The 21555-nt window shown below is 40.9% G+C and overlaps 1 protein-coding gene and 1 long non-coding RNA gene across 2 annotated transcripts in view; both read left to right on the top strand.

The window, feature by feature from the left end:
- Nucleotides 1-7375, top strand: part of LOC135296976 (uncharacterized) — a 63715-nt gene extending 56340 nt beyond the window's left edge. Inside the window, exon 7 of the long non-coding RNA XR_010358977.1 lies at nucleotides 833-7375. This is a non-coding gene — a long non-coding RNA (uncharacterized LOC135296976). The remainder of the gene's footprint in view (nucleotides 1-832) is intronic.
- A 5007-nt stretch (nucleotides 7376-12382) lies between these two features.
- Nucleotides 12383-21555, top strand: part of PLCL2 (phospholipase C like 2) — a 99403-nt gene continuing 90230 nt past the window's right edge. The window contains exons 1-2 of the mRNA XM_064413878.1: nucleotides 12383-12693; nucleotides 13342-13885. Of these exons, the coding sequence (XP_064269948.1) occupies nucleotides 13571-13885 (315 nt within the window). The 5' untranslated portion in view covers nucleotides 12383-12693; nucleotides 13342-13570. The remainder of the gene's footprint in view (nucleotides 12694-13341; nucleotides 13886-21555) is intronic.

A 21555-nucleotide genomic window follows, 5' to 3' on the forward strand; every position in this document is an offset into this window, starting at 1 on the left:
ACTGGTATTTCTTCCAGGTAGATTTCAAGAGGAGTTTGGGTCAAGGTTCTCATAGGGTTTGTAAATTTTTTTGACATCAAAAAGCCCAGCAGGACAGTTTCTTGTGCCAGAATTTAATGACCAGGCTTATTTTTTCAAGCCATGTTTACAAGTTGCATACTGTAGAAAGAGAAACGTTCCTTTTTTCCTTCACATGCATTCTTGAATACTTTTTGAAGGTGTGTTCTCCTTAGAATAGTGCACTGATAGTGTTGCAACAAAACAAACATGCAGAAGTGTTTTGAACTGATATTCTTATGAACTGTGATTGATCATGGACATGTTTTCAAAGCCAGAATGCTCTGACAGTTTCTGAATTAGGGAGCTCCTAGGTATCATAATACAAACAACTAACAGATAGTAGATTTGCTGAGTCAAACAAATAATCACAAAACACACCCAGAAAATATATTCACTGGAGTTCAGTCTGGCCATTGCTTCCTGTTTTCAAGAAATACAAAGTCAGCATAAAATCAAGGCAGAAGAGATGAGCTTACAGGAGCCAATTTAACCTTTGTTCAAGCTCAGACAACGTGCTGGAGAGGATTGCAGGAGTCTGGGTTATTGTGCTGTTCTTTGATGCCTCTCTGGCTTCCTGCTTCTGACCAGTGTCAGACGGTCTTTCCATGGCCCTTCCTCGCTGCAGGGCGAGCAGGAAGCGCTGCAAGGCCTTTTATTGCTGCAAGATTTAAAATACAGTTTTGTGTGTAGCCCAAGAGTGATTAGGGATAGTCTTCAAATTTGAAGGTGTTAATTTGAATAGAACTGAATGTAATTTTTTTTTTTCTGGCAGCTAGTTAAACTATGAAGCTTTGTAAACCTTGTTGGCTTTACCTGTGGAGTAGTGATTTACTTCACATGAACATCAGAATTCTAAGAAGGACGGAGTTGCACACTCTGGATGTTGATCACTTTACTGATTACTAGCTACTGGAAAAATTAAGGCCGGAGATGAACTCCTCCATTACAACCTTCTATGACATTCTGCTGGAGGCAGAGAGCTCATGGACCGGATGATAACAGCATAAAGAAGATACCCTTCATACTGATGTGTTAGTTTTTCACATTTCCTCTTCTAGAACAATTTGAAGGTCATAAAAATACAAGTAGACAAGCGCTAGAAAATTCTAATTAGGACCTCACCAATTATTATTTCCTGTTTACTTATATAGGTATTGCATACATATGAGGACCAGGAAGAAATTTAGCTCTAATAGAAAGCCTTGGATTTTTTTCTAAAATTAATCAAAATTATTTGACAGATGTCTGGAGGAAGCTAAAAGATAAACCCTGTTGTTGTGACTCTGTGATCATGCCTCTTTAAAAAAATTATTTTCTCCTAGCAGAGTGGTTCACTGAGATCTCAAAGCCTTGCACTCAGTATGTCCCAGCAGAAACAATTTACAGAGGCCTCCCTATTTTGGAGAGGTCTGTAAGTGCCACACAGAGCTGAACTTTTCTGTGAAACATCATAAAAGGTGTATTCTCTTTCTTTTCTGTGCTTTCTACCTCCAAGAAAGAACCTGTAAATGAGGACAAAATCTCATATTTTGTGAATTTTTGTTAATGACTCTACTTAAGAAATGTAATAAGGGCAGACAGCCATTCAGTCTCTACAGAGGAAGAATAAAAACAAAGTCTGAATTATACCTTACATCATTAAAAAATGGACTTGCTGGATTATAGGGCAAAAAGCAGCATTCAGCTTCCATGCTGGTATCTTGATGTTATTTTTCCTTCAAAAGTGCTAGCAAGTTTGTGGTCTGGTCATTTGCTCTGTTTTACAAAACCCACTGCTGCAAGTGTTTGCCAGAGAGCAAATGAAGGGTGACAGAGACTTAGCCACGCTCTGTGGGGCAGGTTTGGGGCCACACACAGACCCTAGTATGACCTATCCTTGCAATCTCAACAGACGAAAACACTGCATGAAAACACAATATCAATCAGAAAACAAATCAAATTAGAAACACCTTATATTTACTGGAAATAATTGTGTACCTTTTATATGGGATTGGATTGAAATTTGAGACATAAATTATTCACAGAATATAAAATTACATATTTCAAATAATCTGGAAGGCAATTATTATCACATAAAATATTTGTATAATAATAGTAATTGCATATGATCTTGCAAAGCGTTCAATCATTCAAAGTGTTGAATAGTATGCGTCCATCGAACAAAATATTTCAGGACAGGTTTAGCTTTACACAAGTAAGCAGTCCAATTGACCTCACTAAGGCCACTCATCTACTTAAATGTCAATATGTATCTAAGTGCTTTCCTGGATTAGGGCCAGAACGTTTTGTCTTTTGTAAGACAAGGTCCTGAGAAGACCTGTTGCAAATGGCTGTAGTCTGCAGTGTCCCGGAAGGGCGAAGCAAAATAAAAAAGGGCAGTATCACATTATAACTTAGCTGCTCATTTATTTAAGGAATGTAGTTTATCATTAATGATTGGCATTATTGCAGACAGGATTATTGCTATTTAAAGGCAGCAATAGTAGGAAATATGACCAGGTATTTGAAACATGGAATAGGCCTGAAAAGCAAGGGACTGTGACAGATAGTGGCTATCTTATCAGTGACTCAGAGTTATGGGGCTCTCTGGACAACTTTCTGCATCATCATTTCCATCAATAGTAGGGGACTAATTTGTGCATGACTGGTTCTGCAGTCCCAGCAATGGAGCTTCAAAACCAGCTTGCCTGAGGGTGGAGTACACTCCCTCTGGATCCTTATCTCTCGGGAAAGTCTGAAGTCCATGAATTGTTGTCCATGAAGGTCCATTGTAGAGGATTGCTCTTAATCCCATTAAAAAATGAAAAAAATCGGTGATTGTCTTTTCCTAGATGAAAGTGAATGTAAGGTAAGCTCAAGCATGTCACTGAATGAAATAGAATTCCCTTCAGGGTAGCTAATGTAGTTGTGGTTTTGCTGGTCATACTCTCAGTTGGTGTGGCCAACCTAACTTCATGCTCACATTAATAATTGAGAGTGTGGCAAGTTTCTCAACTGCTGCCTTTGTACAAGAAAAAAATGTCCTGTATGTAATTCTTCTTATTTTCAAAGCAAAATACAGATACTCAGATAATCTTGGTAGTTTTAATTAAGTCACTGTTCACAAGATGTAAAATATGTAATGTCAAGCTCCTGCCCAGCACTTTTTGCCTCTCTGGGAATAACTGTCCTGTTTGTATTATAACAGCTTTTTGCCAATGTGAGAACCAAGAAATGAGTATACCAGCTATGCCTGACTATATGTACTTCCACACACAGCTAGCATGACTCTTTATGCTCAGGTAGAGCAGAGGGGAGCCTTTAGCTAATTACAGTCTGCATTTGAAAGGAAAGCAGCTCTCTATGTAGAATGGTATGTTTTAATACTTGGTGGATTTGTAATGGTCAAACTGTTGTTTTGAAATGTACAACCAAGATGAAGCTTTGCTTTGCCTGCCAGGTATTTCAAGGAAATTTGTGCTAGGGAACTGAAACGTCAGTCTTCAGCTACAAAGAAAAAGAAGAATTACTATGGAGTATTTCTGTATATCTTACACTAGCCCAATCTAAATTTAAAAATATCCTAGACAATTTCAGGAAAACTAGTTCACATATAATAAAACAATTTTAATGCCTTAGGGTAAAGATTTTTCTTTCACTGAATCAATTTTAGACTCCCAATGGATTTATAAGTCATTCACATATCAAAAATCTTAAGCTGATTTCAAAACTCAGAAATTCAAACAAAGTACGTATTTAAAGTACCCACTGTTTTTCTGGCCAATTTTTCTCTTTTCCTTGGACAACTCATGTTTACATTTACAACCAATATTCGTGAGGTGTTTTCCATACTTGGTACTGGGGAACAGGGCGGTACATTGTTCTTTAGCTTCATCCTTTCACATAGTTTGTCTGTCTGAAAACATCTATTTCATCTGCTTCACGTAACTTCACCTAGTTTTGTTTTTTTTTTCCCTAAGAGCACAGCTTTGTATTTTATTGGGAAAACCAAAAATACTCAGAATGTGCAAAGAAAGAAAATAGTTGTGAACATGTGTGTGTGTGTGCTGTGTGGGCATAGTCATAATCCAGAAATCCTGCTGATAAACAACGTGAAACAAAGCATTATTAATAATTCAAGAAGCTAAGCAGCAGGAAAAAAAGTCAAAGAAATTGGTTTTTTCTCCCAGACGAACAATATTTAAGGAATTTAGGTGGTGCCTCTTCAGTCAGAAGAAATTACTGAAATCAGCAGAATTGAGAGTTTTGAGATAATTGGTCAGAAAAAGAGCTGAACATAGTTTTGAGGAGTTGGGTTAAACACACCTGCACTTCTAAATGCCCAGGAAACCTTTGTGAGGCTTTAAAAGATAGGAAGTAACTTGTTACTTAAGTAATTCAGTGTCTGCATTTCATTGCCTATCTTATATTAAAATGCTGTACTTAACAAAGATTAATCAAGATAATTTTCCTTTATTTGACACTATCTCCCTTTGCACCCTTATTATAGTGCCTTTTAGTTTAGACTTCAAATAAGATTTAAGTGCATGAGGTGCCTTAAAATAATTTAAACAAATGAAAAAATAAAGATGTAGACTGGTAGAAATCAGTGGGTATACACTGGGAAATCCTTTTGGCATACACGGTGCCTCAGTTCTTAACTGCTTTTTATCCTAAATTCCTTCTAGCTACACACATATGATGCAGAAAACATTCTTCTAGAGAAAAATGACCAAGTGGTCAGGACGATGGCCAGAAATTTTGGAGGTCCTGATTTCTAAATTCCCCAGAGAATTTCTGTGTGGTGTTTTGGGAGGAGATGCAAGATCACACAGTTTGTGTTCCAAACTGGATGACTACATGCCAGCTCTGAACTGGATCCACACATTTATATGGTGTCAACAGCAGTAAGCAGCAAGCTGGGGATTTTATGCTTCTCTGTAGCACAGGTACAAATATAAACATTTAAAAAATGTTAAAATCAGTAACTTGATCTTATTTTTCATCTACAGTCAAATTAATGTCTTGTTTCTTGCTTAGGAAGAACTTAGGGACTTAAAGGGAAAAAGAAAGAATTTTAAATAGAGCAAAAACACAGCATCTCTTTCCACAGAAAGTGACTTTATTAAGTACTGAAATGAGCAATGTCAAATAGCCAAGCATGCATTTAGACCTCAGCTGCTTCTGCTGGACAAAACACATATGGAACATATCGGTGTTGGCAATGTAATCTGCAAGAGAAAATCCTTTCTTCAGCTTGTGTCTGTTGCTTCCTTGTTGCATCCGAATGTGAGGAGCTCTTGCATTCATAATCATTCCATGTGATCAGTCTAGTTTCCTTCTTCCCCTGTACAGTCATAACCCTTGGCAGCTAAGTTATTTGAATTTTATTTTAATATTATATTTTAAGACTTTCTCTGCAATAAAATATTTTTCTTCCATCTTATCAATCTTATTTAATTTCCTTCTGTCTTCTTCTGTCTTCAAATTTGTTTTTCAATTCTAACGACTAACAGTTCTTACTCTCTTTCTGCCACCATGGTTCCATGGCTTTATCTCCCTCTCTAATTTTGATTTGCTCTTTCACTCAGTGTTCACTCTTTTTTTTTTTCCTGTGTCTATATCAGTGCTATGAAATATGATAACAGCAATCCTGAAACTTATTATAAGTAAAGGTTAATGCTTTTACCATTATGTCCTATTGTCCTTCTCTGCTGTCCCTTTTCATAAATTTTCTTCATTCCTGCTCTTCCCCTACTATTTTCCTAACTTTTCTGGAGTTTCTCCTGTCCTTGAGCAGTGACTTAGGAATGCTCAGAAGCTGGAACTTCATTGCACCTTCTTATCTTAGATGGAGGGGGAAAAAGCAATTTGTACAATGAATTCAAGAAAAATATATAGATCCCTACAGAAAGTGGAAGTCAGATGAGAAAAGGAAGGATGGAAGGGCTTTTTCTGTACAAAAAGGAATTAGAGGAGTGCCAGCTGCAACAACTTTGTTTTTGCAGCCTCCTGATACATGAAGTCAAAATGTGAGACAACTAGAAAATCTTCAAATACTGCTTCGTTTTACTGTTATCCCAACAGAGATTCTCACTCCTGGTGACTCTTCTTCCAGGAGTAGGTTGCCATAGCAAAGAACAGAACAGAAGCTGGGAATTTCCTTCTGGTTTTTGGCAGAAATAAAAGTGGTACTTTCCCTTTACTTCAGCTGCTGTTTACTCAGAAAGTGAGTATATTAACTGCATGAAGGCTGTACATTAACAATTAACATTGTGCATAAATATGTTTTTCTGAAAATTCAGAGAGTATAGGAAAAGTTACATTAGTGGTCAGGACCCTGAATTTCATGTCTGGTTTATGCAAAATATAAATGTTTCAAAGAAATTAGGAAGTCTATAACCTCTACTGACTCTTGTCAGTTTGTGAGAGTTGTACAATAGATATTTTGTTAAGGTCTTCTGACCTGAAGTTTCAACCATAAGCCTATTTCTAGTAAAAGAGGTTTGAATATGCATGTGAAACCATCTATAAATACTGCAGTTTTTTAGCATTTTTAGAACTAAAAATAAAGAAAACAAATATGACTGTTGACTTATGCTTCAGAAGTTGGAATACTGGATAAAAAATTAAATGGTGGAATTGACTTCTGTTAAGAACTGTGCTGGTTAGTGCAACATACCCAAATCTACCATCTCTAAGGGACAGTAACTGATGTTAATTGCTAATGTGAGCAATACAAAAATTAGTGAGATTAAGAAACTCCATTACAAGCTTTAAGACAGGATACAATCTCACTGGCTGTTGTCTTGCAGTCCACCAGCATCCATGTCAAACAGCATGAAAAACTATGTTCTCCATGTGCTACCAGACATTTTTAAACCTGCTTCAAATAATTTGTGTTGTGTGATTTTTCTCACATGACTGAAAAGAAATGCATTTATGTCTTGGAGTATAACAAGTTTAATCAACTCCTCTCTCAACCCCTGTTGTGGGCATATACTAAGAATAAATATGAATTCTTGTAATTCAGAAAAGTTGCTAGGCTAAAGTAAATAATGTGGATTTTGACTGCCATTCAATAAAAGCACTTAATTCCTCTTTTATACATATATATTCCTCTTTCTGTGGTATTGTGTTGCAATATTTCTAACAAGACAAGCTGACACCAGCACACAGCCAATTGGTTATCAGCAAAAGTGTGTATGTGTTAACTCTCCCATTAAACCCACAAAGGTGAAGACACAACACACTGCAACTCCTACTTAGCACATGCAGACCCAGTGTCTACCCTCATGGACATGATAAAATGAAGACAAATATAGGAGGAACTCAGGCTGTCAAAAAAATCCTACTGATTTTATTTGCCTACTCACCAATGATGGAAAAGATGCAGTTTTTCTCAAAGGAGTGAAAGTGTTTCATATTCTGCTGTGATGAGAATTCACAAAGCATATAATGCTGAAATTACAAATTAAAAGTTTCATGTCTTTTTCTTTGTGCAAATTTAATGAAGCTTTTGATCACTATTAACATTTTTGTTCGTTTAAAAAAGTTTGGGTTTGAATAAGTTATAAAAGCTCATTGTGGGCTATTTTATTGGCACGCTCCTGTAAAAATAGAGTCAGATGCTTCAAATGACAAAAATAGATGACTTATGAAATGTCTTATGTCTCACAAGTCAAATGCTTCTGTATATACCCAGTACTTACTAACAAACGGGAGGAGGGAAAAAATGAAATCCAATCCTTTGCAGAGTCCTGGCTCTTGTCTGGTTTTTGTAACTGTAACTTCTCCTTGGAGGGCAGAGTACAATGCCAGGAGATGGGAAACACTGTATGTATGTTCTTTTTAATGATGCATCAGAAACACTTCAAGAACAGGTTTGTTGTCCTGGTCTCTCTGATAAAATGCATGTGCCTCTGCTGCGATGGGCACTATACAAGTCTTTTCCAGGGTGCCTGCCTTTCCTAGTAGAAGAAAATGCAAATTTTGCTCCACTGAAACTTTATCCAAAAATACCTCAAATAGTATTGCTACAAAATAAGTTTTCCAAATGGTGATATTAAAGACAAACAAAGATTTGATTTTCAGTCTTGTCAAGAATGGCGAACTAACAACATGATATTAGAATGAGATAAGCTGTAATTTCCTGTTAAGATAACTCCAGAATTCCCAAAAGAGTTACTCAGATTTAGTGCCTAGGTCAAGACTGTTTAAAAATACTTAATTTCTAGTTTGCAAACTGAGGCCTTAAGGGAGGCCTCTGATATCCAGAAAGTCCTTCCTGTCCGCTCTTTAACTTTCCCTTAAAGACTTCTCTTTTAATGGTCAGGAAGGGAATACTCTCTTTCAGTTTTTAAAAACCTTGACCTTTTTTAAAACATATATATACAAAGAGTCTCATTTTCATGGCAATGTGATTTAAAGCTATGCTGCAACCAACTAACCACTGCAGCATGATAGTCTTAAAAACAGACAGTTTGGAGAAGAACTGTTGCATTATCTTGATTTAGAAAAGCACTCCTCCTGGATTCAAGAGCCTGTAGGGGAATAGTAGATTTACTGTTAAGCTCTTTTTAATTCTGAACCATCACATTGAGTAGGCTGATCGCCAAACTGAAAGGCATTATAGGTAGGATAGAGAGCAAGCATTCCTTAAGCTGTATTTAATAGGCTAAAATGGTTGAGCTGCTTGATTAAAAAAATCCTCATACTTAGGGTTACTGAATCACACCATATCCTAAGTTGGAAAGGGCCAACAAGGATCATCAAAGTCCAACTCCTATAGTCACTGTTAGTATAATGAACTTTCTAAAATTGAAAAAAAATTCATGTACACAATGCTAATAAATGCTCTGCAGTAGGCAAATTATCAATTTGTTTTTCTACCTCCTTTTGCCACCTTTAGTGCACATTGTACTGTCTGTAGATTTTATGTGCATATAACACACCTGCACTTTACAGATGTTGTATACAATAATGCATTATTTATAGATAATCTTTGCTTTGGATTAATTATGAATCAGATTCTGACTGTAATGGGACTGCTTAAACATGTATACTTAATTATAAACAAGTAAAACAAACAAGTATGTGCTAGACTGTGACCTGAACAATCAAGTCAAGCAATTTAAATGATCAGAATTGTAGAGATACTTACAATAATGAAAAAACATATTTCAAGCAGAGGCATCAGAAAAGCAACATTTAGACAAGATAATTGCTAATTAAAGTTTTTCATGTTTGGAATAAAGAGTATTTAGTGTATTAGCAATAATCTGGTATTTGGCTCCTTTAAACACTAGTCATTTAGTCACTGTTTAGGGGTTTAAACATATCCTGTTTCTTGGCATGTTTCTACTGCCACACTATTTGAGTTAGAAAAGTTCAATGGGTAATGTTAGCTTAGCTGTAGAACTCTGATATTTAATAGGATTTTATGAAAATAGCTAATATGTGCACATGGCAGCAAGTTCTCAGAGTTAAATATTGTCATAGAAGGGTCTTTTGATTCCATTATAATCCTTATTTCATTTAACAATTAAACAAATAGAGCCTGCTGAGGCCACTATTGAATAATGAAAATGAAAAAGTTTCTTCACCCCTTGATCTTCAAAAAGTTCTGGCAAAGAAAGTATATAGTTCACATTAGTATCACATGAACTACTTTGGAAACCTGAGCTCACAGGGATAAACAAAGTCTCCATGAGTAGCTCAGTCTTGGTGATTTTCCCATTTCTGGGATTTGGTTTATCAGAAACGCCTCCTTTTGTATATGGAAATATTTTTCAACTTCAAGCATTCAAAATGCATCTGCATAAACTGGGTTAATTTAAAGAAGTCCTGTAAAACAGTATGGCATAATAAGAAAAATCAGTGAATGTCATCAAAGAAATCTCATATTTGGGGAATTCGCTACCTCCATCTTGCTAGCACAACCTTTCTCATTTGGTGTCTGAGACAATGTTAATTGTAATTAAATTTCAATATTTAGCATAAGCATAATACAGATACTATTGTATTGATTCGTGTGCATGTATCCTTAAGACCAGATCCAGAAGTTTTACTATTTCCTTTGTATTGAATCATCACCTTCACAGTCAAAAGTCTGGCAATGTCTGCAGATCATGATATCATTCATTACAGAACTGCCAAGGCTAAAGTTAATGATTTCTTTTTCAGTGTTGTTATCTTGTTTCTTTACAAGTTGGACTGATAAGCAGAGTTGAAAAGGGTTTTTTTAATCCTTTTTTCTCTGAGACAGGCCTGATCAAATTTTGCTAAAGGCCTTAAAAGTGGTATTCTACTATGTGCATCTTAAGCAGCAAGATGACAGAAAGCACACATCTTCCTCACCAGTTTACTGGCAACGCTCTGTGACAAATGATTCTAATAAGATTTTGTACCTGTTGCGTATAAATTTCATCCTTCAGAAGAAACAGTGACGCTCCTAATGACAAAGTGTCTCCCGTAGGGATGGTTTGTGATGTCCACATCTGTAGATACAATACTGAATGATCTTTAATATTCAAGGCTGACTTTTCCTAGTTAAATGGCAAGGCAAGATGTTCAGGGAAGAGATGTTCGCATAAGGGCAAATGGTAAAATCACTGTATTACCAGCTAATGAAAACCACAAACTTTGGCTATTTCAGATCTATAGTTTAATATTAATGTCTCTAGTGTTTACAGTCTAAATCCTGCAAATGTGCACGTTTTCATTTAACCTTAAGCTTTGTTAATAGTTTGATAAAATTGGGACCATATATGAGTCACGTAGCAGTGTCAGGTTCTGAACTTCCTTGACCCACTAGAAATGATACTGAATAAGTAATATTTTCCAAAGAACTTCATACTTTCCTCCAATCTGCATCACACCTTATGGTTTCTTTTCTGCTGCAGTGACAAGCACCATTGCAGACAGAATATTGAAGAAAACGCTCCCACCAGCACCAGTCTGTAAATTGGTGGCTGTTTAATGACCATGGGGACACAGATGTCAATCTCTTCAGGAAGAGGAGATTGAAATGAGGGCTCTCATGCTCCAAGTGATCTAAACAGTAAAAGCAAACAGAAAACATCATCCCTGTGGCTCTATATTTTGGAGAAGTAAGCTCTCCCTTGGTGTTCTGAAGGAAAAGATGGAGGTGCCTGGAGACAGCTCAGGGCAATGGGCCACAAAGGTATGGTGGCATTGCTCTGCAGTAAAGCCCTGGGGCTGGGGAACAGGACTGAAAATGTACCCTTCAATCCAGTGTTTTCACCACCAGTATGCTGAAGGGGGATATTTTTGCTGCCTTATTCAAACTATTTAGGATAGGTATCTGATCTCTGTGCCAGTGGTTCCAGGCACAGTCAGTGATCTCCCGAGGGCAACTGAGGGAACCTAAATTAAAAGTGTAGTGCTTTCATTCGACTATAATCTGAGTCAAGCTCCGGCATTAAGCACTTCAGCCAAATGCTGAAGGTCAGATGTGGGCCGTCTTAAGTGTCTCTTTGCTCAGTGTGACTCTTTGCACTCTTATTTCTGCGATTTCTTATTTTGCTCGTGTTCTCAATGTATTGTCCCCCGAACTGACTCAATTTCTGAATTTCAGGCCAAGTGCCTCAACTATGGCATTTCATTTCCCTTTATTCAACTTAATCGTGAAATATCAAGCTCTTGCAACATGCAGCTGTGTTAAGAGGCAAAAATAAATATGGGGCTCTCTGAATTACTGCTCTTTCACTAAGTCCCTCCTGTTTGTCTCATAGCAAACCTAAACGACTGTGTATGGGGTATGTGAGGGCACGCCGGCCGAGCGCGCTGGGTTGTGGACACGCTTGAAGGAAACCATCAAGTTGCAGTTTCCGTTAAGCTTTTAATATTCCAGCTCTCCATCACACTCGCTCCTTTAATAATTAAAGGTTCTAATTAGACTAATTGGGCTCTCATTGGGCTGTCAGCGCCCGGTAGAGCGCGGGAACAGCCGTTCCACCGCCGCCCCCCGCCCTTCCTGCGCCCGGGCGGCCGCAGCCCCTCACTCGTGTGGGCAGGGCGGGTGAAGGGCCCGGCGCCCCGACGGGAGGGGCGGGAGGAGCCACCGTGCGGGCCGGAGGGGAGCAGAGGATGCGGCCGGGCGCGGGGGGCCGGGGAGCGGGCTCTTTTGTGGCGGCGCGGAGCCCGGCCGAGAGGCGCGGGGCGGGAGCGTGCGGAGGAATGCTCCGGTGAGCGCGGGGCGCGGGAAGGGGCGGGCGCGGGTCCTGCCCTCGGGCGGAGCGCCCCCGAGCTGCCGGAGGGGGTGCTGGCGGCGGGGCCGCCCATCCGCGCGGGGCCGGCCCTGTGACTGGCGGCGCGGGAGGGGGGGCGAGCCCGGATCGCTCGCTCAGCCTTCCCCGAAGAGTTTCCTCGCGGGGGCGGCCGGGGCTGCCTCTCCCCTCGGCGCTGCCGGCGTTTCCCCCCACGGGACTGCTGCCGAGCATTGGGCCGGGGAAGGCGGCGGCGGCGGCGGTAGCAGCAGCAGCAGCAGCGGAGAGCGAGGGAAGCAGCCACATGAATCAGTTTCTCTCTGTATCCGGCTCCGGGCAGAGGCGGCGACCATAGCGGGGAGGAGGGGAAAAGGGGAAAGCGGCTCCTGCAGCGGCGGCAGCCGGGGCTCCGCTCGCCGCCGAGGTGGGTAGCGGGGCCGCAGCGTGCGGGCGGGGGGCGGCTGCGGGCGAGGGTGCCGCGGGGGCCGGGGCTGCCGCTGCCCCGGCCGGGCTGTCTCCGCTCTAGAGCGGCTGGATGTCGGCAGGCAGCGGGAAGGGAGAAAAGTTGCCGAGGGCGCCCGGGGGCTGCCCCGCGGGGCGGCGGCGGCGCCCCTGCCCTTGTTCCGCCGCTCCTCGCCGCCGCTCGTGGCCGGAGAGGGGCTGCGGCGGATCGTCCCCGCCGTGCGTGGGACGGGCGTCCCCCCGGGCCGGGGCCGGAGGCTTTGGGGCGTGTTGTTCTGCAAGTTCTCTTTTCGCTCCCGCTTCGTTGCTTCAGCGATTGTGGGTGTCGCTGTGTCTGGGTGAGAAAATACCGCCATCAACGCCTCTCGTTTTTCCCGGCTGAGCAGCCCCAGAATCGCAGTTCCTCCGGTCCCCTCCAGCCTCCCCCGGCCCGTGGCGGGCCGGTCCCTGTCCCCGCGGCGGGGCTGCGCTCTGTCCGCTCGGTGCCCCGGGCGGGGACCCGGGCAGCCCCTCTCCTGCCACGCGTGTCCGTGTGTGCGCGCCGCGGTGCGACGCTCCCCGCCTCGTGTGAGGACCGGTTGTCACGTTTCGTCTCCTTTTCCCTCCCCAGGTGCTGCGGGACTGGTGCTCGCCGAGCCGCCGCCGACACGTTTCGTCCGTCCCCCCTCCCCTCCTGGAGCTGCGCGGCCTCGGCTGCCAAATGCGCGGGGGGGAGAGACTTAGGCTCAAAATCCCCCGATCGTAAATAGAGAGAAAGCGGAAGGAGAGCCACCGCCGAGCGGCCGCGGGAGGAGGGGAGGGGGGCAGCGGTGGTGCTTCTGCCGTAGCCAGGGAGGCTGATGGCGGAGTTTGGCAGCGGTGGCGGCACCGGCGGCGGGGGGCTGCCCTCCTCCCCCGGGCCGGTCCAAGGCAAGGTGGCGTTCAAGGCAGGAGATGGGGAAGGAGGAGGAGGAGGAGGCGGCGGCGGGAGATCCCGCTTTGACAGTGCGGGCAGCCGGGTCTCCAACGGGGACTGTGCCCAGCCGGGAGCCGGTGAGGAGCCGGGATCAGCTCCTCCTGCAAGCCCGGAGAGCAGCAGCAAAGAAAGAGGATTTTCCACCAGTCAACAACGAGAAGGCAAACCCGGCATCCCCCGGAGGAGCAGCATAATTAAGGTAAGAGCTCTTGCTCCTCCCCATCGGGGTCTTTTCCTCTGTGACAGAGGCAGGGAGATGCAGGCGATCCATTGGGTTCACAGAGCCTTGGCTCTAGATGAAAGGACAGGCAGCTTTTTTCTTTCTCTTTTTTTCCTCCCCCCTGTGGCGAGGGGACTTGATTTTTCCTTTGTCAGAAGTGGACAACAGTGAGAGGATGGCTTTGTATACATCCACGCTTGGGGGTAGCAGGGCCTCATGTTTTGAGGTTTATTAAAGTAGAAGGATCTAACTCCTGTTAGGGAAGGTGAGAGAAACTAGCTGGCTTATGACAAGACAACATGGGCACCAGCCTGGCAGGGAAAGACATGAATTGCACAGTATGCTTGTTATTTGGGATGCACCTGTGCCGAGCAATTTAGTGGCTCCATTGGCTTGTGTGTGTGACAGGCACACAGCAGGTGATGAGAGATTCAGGATCTCATTGGGCTGGGGGTGGGAGAATGTATATAATAGGGAGCATTCTTCTTGTTAAAAATGACAGCTCGTTTAGCAGTAGGCTGAGTTGTACTTCACCTATAGAAACATCTTTATATGTAGCTCTGCACATTCTGAACGCTTATGTTTCAGCTTGAAAAGTAGGGGGAGCATCAGTGGTAGAATATAGCTTGGGCAAAAAGGAATGGGATTTAAAAAAAAATGCAGTTGTTTCTACAAATACGCTTGTTTTGGTTTCTTAAATCCATGGTTCCTGAGATATATGTTGGGTTAGCTTTCTCAATTCCAATGAAAATGTTGAAACAACACAGAGATATTGCTCCAATGGTATAACAGCTGGGAAATGAGGCACAACTTCAAGTAATAAGATCTGAGTTTAATCAAGATCAGCTAGGTCTAAATTAAGCTAGATGTGTTGTCTTCTTAGATATTTATATGCTTCCAAAATCAGCTGTGGTAGGCTGACCTTGGCTGGATTCCAGACACCCACCAAAGCCACTCTATGACTCCCCTCCTCAGCTGGACAGGGAAGAGGAGATGGAATGAAAGGCTCATAGGTTATGATAAGGACAGGGAGAGATCTCTCAGAAATTACTGTCAAGGTCAAAATGTGACAGTAATTTGTTAATTACAGTTAATTTGGGGAGATTAATTTATTACTAATCAAATCAGTATAGGATAATAAAAAATAAACCCAAATCTTAAAAGCACCTTCCCTTCATTCTGCCCCTCTCCTGTGCTGCAGGGGGATGTGGAATGGGGGTTGTGGTCAGTTCATCGCATGTTTCTGCTGTTCCTTCCTCCTCAGGGGAGGACTCCTCACACTTTTACCCTGCTCCAGCAGTGGGTCTCCTCCCATGGGAGGGACCATGAACATCTATAGCCTGAGTCTTACCCACAGAGTGTAGTTCTTCGTGAGCTGCTCCAGTGTGGCTCCCACACAGGGTCACAAATCCTGCCAGGAGCCCTCTCCAGCGTGGGTTTCCCACAGGGTTGCAGCCTTCTTCATGCATCCACCTCCTCTGCCATGGACTCCTCCACAGCCTGTCTCACCATGGTCTTCTCTGGGGGCTGCAGGGAAATGTCAGCTGCAAGTGCCTGGAGCACCTCCTCCCACCCCTTCACTGACCTTGGTGTCTGCAGTGTTGTTTCACTTGTCTATTGTCCCCCCCTTTCTGTGGCTGCAGTTGCTTCTGGTCAGTTTTTTTCCCTACCCTGTTAAGTCTGTTATCCCAGGGGCACTACCACAGTCACTGTGGGGCTGGCTTGGCCATCTTGGAGCTGGCTAGCATTGGCTATGTTGATCATAGGTGAAACTATTGGCAGCTTCTTACGGAAGGCTCCCTTGTAGCCCCCCTGCTACCAAAATCTTGTCATGCAAACCCAAGGGACATTCCACCCCTTATCATTAAAATCCACATCCATCGTATGATCTTCACAAATTTCAGTTGCATCAACAAAATGAATTCCCCACGCCAAAATCAAAAACAACACCATCACAACACCAAACAAAACACATGCAATTCACCACAGTTAGAACGTAAATTTCACACAATCAGTCTGTGTTTTACCCATTATCTCTGTTGTTCTGTTGCTTGGATAGAAAAAATGTGTAGAATATCAAGAATATCAATACACAATAGTGTATTGAAAGTTGTGTTACCATCTCCTGGGCCTTGCTGTAAAACCAAGGGGAGAGCAAGGGCAGTGAGCAGTGGAACACATTTGACAGGCTGTACCCACCCTTCCTGTTTGAGCAGTGATGCTGGGTGTGTGTGTGTGTGTGTGCTAAAGAAATCATAACAATGGACAGGGGGCAGCTGAGCTTGGTAGTGGAATAATTTCATGTTTGCTGGATTTGTCAGTGATTATTTTTTCAGAGATCTGATACTTCTTAACAGTTTCTTCTTTCTTCTGTGGTAGCCCAGGAAAGACAGTAGTGTTTGCAGTGTGCACCATGCTGTTCTACTACTTTGCAGTGTATGATTTAATTATGCTGCAACCTTCTGCCTCTCTGGGGACCAAGCAAGGTCACAGTACCTAGGGATTTTTGATATATTAAGATCAAGAAGCATGAGATAAGGAAATAGGTTTTGAATTGCATTTCATGGATACCCGAGTCAAGGTTCTTAGTTTCTACAGCAATGATAGCACTTCAGAATACAAAATTATTCACCTTTCTGCTATTATTGCTGCTGAATACCGTTTTGCAGATGTGAACAGTAATCTGTGCATCAGCCAAGAACTGATTACTAAAACTTTCTGTTGTTATTTGAATAATTATCTTGGGTGGAAAAATGTGACAACACTGCATTTAAAGTTATGTGGTCCATATTTATTTTAGATATGACTGTTTTAATACTTCTGGGAAAAATCACTTGTCTAAATATATTCTGAATATTGTTCTGCTTGCTTAGTTCAGCAGTTCAGGTGGTTTGAGTCCAGGTGTGTTGGTGCCTGGTTTTCACTATGAAACCTTCTGGAACATCTGGCATGGGTAGTAAACCTGAAAATGTTTCTTTCATGCTCTTGCAGAGCAGAACTCTGTAGAGTGGAGAAAGTAAGATGTAATATGCTTTTGGAAAGTGTTCCTGGAGTTTTAATAGCTTATAATTGCTCTTAAGAAAGATACAAAGTAACCTTAAGGAACAGGTCTGTTCCATGCAGAGGTAAATTTCATACATTCACTCAAAACATGACTTAAAATGCACCTTTATGGAATATCTAATACTTAAATGTTGTGTCTGCCCATTACCGTGTAGGTGCTTGGGTCACAAACGGAAAATTGACATTTGAATAATAGTTCTAGTTCAGATTAAATTCTTTAGAACCACATGTTTGTGCATGAAAATCAAGAGCACAGATCCGTGTTTTATTTTGGTTTCAGTCTGTGCTTCCATTGGCTGTCTATTTTCATAACTCTGAGAAGAGCAGTTGCTGCCTTTTTTCCTTTCCTTTCTTACTTGCAGTATCTGTTCCCTTTTTCCGGTGGCTCCATATTTTTTCCATCTTATCTATTTTGTGCACCTGCTAATTTTGACTTTTTCTTTCTCATTTGGTATAAGATGATGTACTCTTCAGGGCTGAGGTGTCACCTAGGATGATGACAGGTGCTGCAGCTGCTATTACTGGAAAAAGTAACGCAGTCTTTATACATAGTAGTTTACTTGGCCTTTCACTCTCATTTATCAGCTGTGTTTAGGCTGAAAGGATTAAAGATTGTACTCTTCATTTGTAGCAATTTTTATGGAATCACCTATGTTATTGATTGCCTTTGTTGAACCAAATTTGAGGGCCAGGCACTATATACTTGTGTTTATAGAGAGTTTTTCACTTTCTATTTCTTATTCTCTGTATTTATGAGATTCTGATTTTTCAAAAGGCAATAGTGGTGATACATTGTGCATCCATGGGATTAAGGGTCTTGGATACCTGATTTGTGAACTAATTTATATGTCACTTGTTCGTATGCAGTGGGTTTTGGGGTGACTCTTTTGTTTTTCCATAATATTTTCCTTGGTGCAGCTAGCTGTGGTTTCCTATTATGTAATTTCCTACAACATTTCCTATAATATTCTGTGAAATTAATTTACATCTTGCAGTTCAAAGTGGGTTTAAGCATCCTGTGAACTTTTCTTAGCTGCTCTGACAGTTGGCAGTGAGCTTGCTTTATTTTTGTGTGAGGTTCCTCCACGCCTTTCTTAAAGAGACTTGGAGGTGGTAGGCGTTTGAGAATCTTTCAGGCAGCAAGTGACTTGTGGTGTATGGGTATGTTTCCTCAGGGCTGCCTGCTTCCAGGGGTGTCCAATAAATGCTTACAGAGCCTCATGGTTTCCCAAAGCTATAGACCTAGACAGAAAGAGATCCATGGGGATAAATATGTCTTTATTAGGAGACAGGTTGCAGTAATAAAATGAGAAGAGATATACTTAGGAGAGATTGCAGTTATTTAGGAAGGCAGCAGTGAGAAACATGTGACGAAAGGTGGCTTTAGCATTCTGTGAGCAGGAGTGTTTTTTGTCAACGTGTGTGGAAACAAAGTTCAGGGTGGTTTTTTTTGCATATACCAATACTGATCTCAGTGTCGATAAATTTCTTGGCTGATAACTTAAACAAATTTGCATCTTTCTTTTTTGCTTATGTGTCTAAACTCAAGCTTTCATTCTGTAAAGTCATGTACTTGCTGAGCATTGTAAACTTCTATCTTTCAAAGCCGGTAAGAAGAGAGGAACCAAATTTAGCAGGTAGATACTCTGGGGTAAGATACTCTAGGGTATAATTTTCAGCAGAGCTTTGCTTTGAAACTAAACATATCCATGTCTTTCTATGACAGGGGATTTAGACAGCATGTACATCAAGATCTTCTTTCTTGTTAGAATGCCAGTGTATGTTGCTAACTTGTTCAGTCTTCTGTGATCTCTAGTTCATACTGTAAACTCATAGGTATCAGGTGTAAAAAATATGAAATATGGAAAATGTTGGACAGTGTTTTCTACAACTGGGATTGTTTTAAAGGCTTTAATAGAAATCCTTTTGCATTCATGGTAAACTCCAATGTAACATTTTCAGTGGACTTAGGTTCTCTGCAGTCCAAAATTATCTTACCCACAATGTTTGCAAGTCTTCATGGAGGCCCAGGAATAGGTCATACATATTTGCCTTCCATCTGAAAGAATATCAAGGAATTAGGTTGCTGGGCACAGTTTAAAGTATATAAAATTACCTGATTTTCAATAATTTTTCATATTGCAAAGAAACCTGTGTAATGATGCAGGTAAACTTGATTTGGCCCAAAGATGCAAAGGTTCATTAAGTTCACAGAAAACAGCCATGGAGAGGAAAGAAGGAAACAACATATTTGGTTTACTTATGCCCTTCCCCTTGGAAACAAAATGCAACAGTATCAGCTGAATTCCTTCTGGTTACAGAAGATCTTTGGAAGAAGGACGTGGATGTACCAGCAGTAAAAGATATTTTGCTTAGAGCACATGTGCTAATTGATGCCAAAAATGACAGCACAAAAAAAGCATATATTTAGGAAAGAAGGCTGTGATAGTTGAGCTCCCCCTCCATCTTACCCTGGACAGCCATTCAACTACGCAGCCAAAGTGTAGGCTTTTCTGAGAGGCAGTTTCAGGATTTGTTTTTGTTTGTTTCTTAGCTTTTTCTTTTTGTTTTAGTGCCGATCTGTCTTACCTCTCTGGCTTGGCAGTATGAGAGATATGAATAGCTAATTGTACTCCATGAATCCTGGAGCTGTGTTTTAGAGGAGGCTGTCTGTGTGATTTGCTGGACTCTCAGCTAGATTACAGAAGGTTACCAGCACCTATTCGTTTTTGTATTCCTTCTTCATCCTCTGCTATTGATTATACACGGGCTTCCTATTTTTAAAAAAGTATAATATTTTTAAAAGAATATTTAACTCCATAAAGAGTATATCCTCTGGGATACAAAAGCTTAAGAATTTGCATAGTGTATCATATATATATACATTAGACCTATGTATCAGGCACTTTCCTACTTGTTAACCATGGCACTTTGTCACAGCCATGGAATGGGTATGTTGTGCAATGTATTTTATTTGCATGTGTAGTTTCTGTAGACCACAGTAATCAAAATTTTATTTGAAGATATGCAACATAAAAAAAAAGTTGTTTGTAGAAATGTATACATGACGATACTGCCTTTATGTGATTTTCTTAGCTTATGTACTATAGTCCATGAAGAGAAGTACTTTTTCCAAAAGCTGACTTGGAGTGGGAGCTAAATTTGGATGAATTTAGCTTCTCTGACTTCTCTTCTGGAAGAGCTTATCTGCCTATTTCTCTTGATTGAGTAAAGAGTTTGGCTAGTGTGAATAATAGCAACTCCTTCACCCCCTCTGCCCACAAAACTATCCACAAAACATGTTCATTCTGTTCAGTGGTGAAAAATTAATTAATGGAATTAAAAATCATTATGAATACCTGATGAGATTTTTTACTTATGCCTATTATCAGGCTTGATCAGTGACTCGACTAGTTTAGCCTATTTTTAAACCAGGAATTAGAGCAGTGGTGTCCTGTCCACGGCTCACAAATAATACACTGTGCTCCCATGATTTGATTGCATTCATGGAAGATTAAAAGAATTTAAACAGAGACTGACAGGACAAGTTAATAGTGTAGTTTCCCAGCTTGTGCTGGTCCATGGGTGTTATTACCATCAATCCTTGTATTACTTGCACTGATTCCATTGGGAAAAACTCTTATATAAAATTCACCAATTATCAATCTCTAAGGGGCACATTAATTTGGAATACATAATATTAATACATGGATTCTAAATTATTTATCTTTTCACATAAATGTGGGATTGTGTTCAAAATGTATAAGTGCAAATATAAACTAGCAGGTCAGTTTTGGGGGAGGAAAGGTGCATAATAATTTATGTGTAATATACATGGAGAGGAGGAAAGTATAAAAATGTGATAAAAATCAGCAATGTATATGTATTGAAGAAGGTTTAAAAATAGAGCTGGAAGAGACCTCAAGAGGTCAGTCTACTCTGCTCCACTGCTCTGCTACAGGATCAAATGTTAATAAATTTCAGTATGATGCTTTTGTCTTTTAATCACCTTTTCATTATGATCCTTCTATGCAGGCTGTTGCCTGATTGTTCCTCTTTGTAATGGGCAAAAGCAATCATCTGCAAAAACCTTGTATTTGTCCTACTAACTGCATTCTAATTATTTCAGATTATGCCTTCAGTTTGCCAGGTTCTTTCTGGTTTTAGCTTACCTTCTAAAATACATGCAGCTCTTCCACCTTCAGGTAAACATCCTGTTTTTGTGATACTCTCATTTTATCATACATGGTATGTGATTTTCTTTTTGCTGCTGTTGTTAAGTGATTGTAGACTTTGGTACAAGATCAAATTATACATTCCATGGTTAAAATAAAAATTGGTTTAAATTTAAATAGAACAATATGATGTTGCAGAATCTAGTTCAAAAATACCATTTATGAGAAAATATTGTTCCTTCTAAATATATTAAAATAATTGTTGGTAAATACAAATTGATATTATTATTATTACTGGATTGCAGCATTGGCACAAAAAGGGCCCTTTGGAAGGGGCTGGTTCGTTTGTCTTTAAGGAGAGTAAGGAGCAAGTGGCCTCTTTGCCTGTTTTGCAGCTGTGTTTACAAAAGT

This window comes from Passer domesticus, chromosome 1 (genome assembly GCF_036417665.1).
Source record: "Passer domesticus isolate bPasDom1 chromosome 1, bPasDom1.hap1, whole genome shotgun sequence".
Classification (NCBI taxonomy): Eukaryota; Metazoa; Chordata; class Aves; order Passeriformes; family Passeridae; genus Passer; species Passer domesticus.